The 3,421-nt window shown below is 36.0% G+C and overlaps 1 protein-coding gene across 1 annotated transcript in view; it reads right to left on the bottom strand.

Moving 5' to 3' along the window:
* QSOX2 (quiescin Q6 sulfhydryl oxidase 2) overlaps positions 1-3,421 on the bottom strand; it is a 28,333-nt gene that overhangs the window by 12,761 nt on the left and 12,151 nt on the right. Inside the window, exons 6-7 of the mRNA XM_009892339.1 lie at positions 1,898-2,043; positions 753-896 (exon numbers count right to left, since the gene is read on the bottom strand). Coding sequence (XP_009890641.1) covers positions 753-896; positions 1,898-2,043 — 290 coding nt within the window. The remainder of the gene's footprint in view (positions 1-752; positions 897-1,897; positions 2,044-3,421) is intronic.

Below are 3,421 nucleotides of genomic sequence, written 5' to 3'. Positions count from 1 at the left end.
AATCTTACCAGATTTTGTATGATAAACATCTTTTACAGTGACTTTAGTATTTTCTACTATACTTGCATTTGATGAGCACTTTTTAGCAGGCACTGCTTCACTATTACACACACAGAGAATTCTCGTTTTCTACAGAATGTTATAGCTTGTTATTTTACTATTTATTTTTTTCAATGATGCCAATTACTTGCTGAAGTTTTCCAACAATTCGAGTCAGTGATCTACATACTTCAGGTAATAGGTGATGAGTCCTGGGTATTTTTAAGTCAATTAACTATTAAGCAATACTTTTGCAGAAAAACGTTCCTTCCATAGCAGTGCAGACTGCTAAAAACCAAATACTGGCCATCCTCAATAATTTCACCTCTGAATTGTTGGAAACACTGCTCACAATCAGAAAGAAGTTGTAACCTTGATGCTGGAATCGAACTAATTCACAAGTGTTACTCGAATATACTGAGAAATGGATGAAGTTGAAGCAACAGCTGAAAGCAGTTCTTTCAGCTCTGATCCGATCCCATAATTTCTCCCGTATTAAGCCTTTAATTTTACTTGACAGAAGAGTGCAGATCATTCAATAGTGACCAACCTGTTCAACTCAAGGTGCGTCACCTGGGATGGAATGAAGTAAAATTTTGAACTGCAGTAGGATTTTACAATAAATAACAGCACAGCTTCCCATGTGGCAAGAAAAAACTGCAAGCAAATTTTAGTAATCAACCAATGATCTGAAAATAAAAGGTATCACTTACTTATCGAATTCTTTCCACACTTTGATTTCTGTATTCTCCTCTTTGTTTTCTTGAGCAGGTAGCTGAAGTGGCAAAAGAAGTTTTTTTCTTACACCTGGCAGTGACTTTAAATACGAAGAAAAGAAAGACCGTAGAGGCTTCAAACTGCATATAAATGGACAAAGTAAGGATTACTTTTAATCTCAGACTAAATGAATATCCAAAGCAAATTAGTATATTTATAAAATAAGATATTCACTTTGGTTTATGTTTTACAGTTCTAGTGCAAAATGTTATGTTTTGATACAAAGTGAAATGAAATAATGTTCAATTTAGGAATAGTAATAACAATCACTTGGATTAGTGGTTTGAAATTCCATTCAAAATAAGAACATATCATGTTCACCAAAATTTCAGTTCACCTTACACAGGTGATGTTTGCATGGAACAAGTATTTTGACCTAGAAGCAAGTTGGGTTTTTTAAGAACTTTCATGCTTCGTTTATTTTTTTTCCACTTCTATTCAAAAGTGTTTTCCTTTCAGAAGTATCATAGAAATAGGTTAAAGCTATAAATAAGCTAAAGTGGTCAGCAAAAGTAACATTAGGTCTCTTATTAAAAAAATAGAGGTAACAATATTAAATGGTTCATTAAGAACAACCAGCTCATTGCTCTCAGCATATCAAACTCTGTAAAACAAACATTGTATTAGAGCTTTTATTTCCAGTCAGAAACACTCCTTCAAGTCATCTACTTCACAAGTTGAGTTTTGTCAGCAGTATAAACTCATTATTGTAGTCAAACATCACAAGGGTTATAATTAGCCACCACATCATTTTGGCTAATCTCCCCTACTATATGATGAAATCTAACTTCCACTGGCATAACCCATGTCTGAGTATTACAAGCACTCACAAAGAGTAAACAAGAACACCAGATTTTTTAATAATTGCTAGAGAGTGCTCAAGACAGGCAATTTTCAAACAAAGAAAAGGAACACAACTTCAGTCTGTACAATGTGTGGATTACGTGCCAGGACACAGTGTCATTATATACATGCAAAAGAAGGTTACAGGATAATTTACTTTCTATGAAAGGAAGCTATGGAAACTCTTTTTACAGTTTAAGTGAACCTCCCCATATTCCTCAGACAGATAACTACTCACATGTTAATTAATCCATGGGACCCATTGGGATGCATCAGATAGCAGGAAGGGACTGAGGTAATACCAAGTTTCTCAAGAAAAGGCTTATCAAAATTCAATGCTCTCTTTACAACAATATTTTCATACTGGATCAAGTCTAAGATAACCTGGATAACGAAAAGATGACCTGAATTATACATTGTTCAAGGAATAGCCAGTTTGTAGGACAAGACATATAAATAGGTGAAGTGCATCATCCTTTAAGGGTATCATTAAGCTGCTCACCAAGGAAGTACATCTACAAGTATTCTGTGGACAATAACTATTTCAGTAAAAGAAGATTTACTCTTCTCTGGAAATTATTTACTCCTATCTTCCACTTTTCTTGGTTTATCCTGATCTTTTCCCTTTGAAGTCTAACATCTGAAGAAAACGTAAGAACGAATGATAAAATGTCCTCATAAACCTCAAAACAGCCCAGATGATATTCCAAAGGCACCAACAGGTTCATGTTTCATGTTATACGTATAAGAGTCTAAAGGCAAATTTTCAGATAGTGAAAGAACATTTATTTGGTCCCACCACTTTAGGGAATTCTGATGTCAAAGTCCATAACTTAGAAAAGAATTAAGATCTTACAGGAGTTAAGGCTTTGCCTGGCGAGCCCTGCCAAATCAAGCTGTGTAGCCTATGGTGTCACAGCACCCACCTGGCTGTTCAGCTCTTTTGTTTACCAACCCCACAGCAAAGACTCCATACAGGGATCGATACCTGTCCAGTGTTTTAGCTCAAACCAATCTTCACCAGCTGTTTAAACCTAATGCTTGGGCTTTCGCACTAGAGCAGCTGGGAGTGGGCACAAATTCCTTTGCAAGGTGTAAACTTCAGCAAAGTGTGGAGGAGGCAGAAGGTGGTAAGATGAGGGTGCCTCAAAGATTTGCCAGGACTCAACTTTGCCAACTAAAGCAAAAGTTGCACCTACGAATATGACGACTCAATCATAGGTAATGAAAATTTATCCTTTTAAAAAAGCTTAAATACTCATTTCTTCCCTTCTTAAATCATTCAATATCCCACTGTTTGGGATCTTGGGATCCCATCCTCTTTGCCATTCTAATGGCCACGCTCCTCACATCCTTCCATTAGCCTATGCTCTTACGCCACCATTTCATTCTTACCTACTAGACCTTCCATGTTTCCGACTCTACGTTTCTACTTGTCATTCTTTTACTTTTATCCCTCTCTGCTTCTTCTATTTCTTTTCTCTGTTGTTAGTTTCAGTTTCCCTCACTTTCAAACTTGTAATTTAAGAGATCCTTCCTTCCTTTCAGCAGTGATAAACGTATGGCCGTCCTTTCTTCAGCTCTTGTGACTCCTATTAGATTTTTCCATATTGTCTTATGCTGTAAACTTGAAAACAATGCTACTTTCTATTTCACTAAACTATTCTATAAAGCTAAAATACTCTATAACATTAGCAAATATTTTTTTCTTCTGAAAGCAAACTCCACTTTCTGTTAATCAGAGGATGCTCAGTCTTTCCCT

Source organism: Charadrius vociferus, unplaced genomic scaffold, assembly GCF_000708025.1.
Source record: "Charadrius vociferus isolate BGI_N301 unplaced genomic scaffold, ASM70802v2 scaffold549, whole genome shotgun sequence".
NCBI classification, from domain to species: domain Eukaryota; kingdom Metazoa; phylum Chordata; class Aves; order Charadriiformes; family Charadriidae; genus Charadrius; species Charadrius vociferus.
The sequence above is the reverse complement of the archived record's forward strand: the minus strand, read 5'-3'. Positions and strand labels throughout refer to the sequence as shown.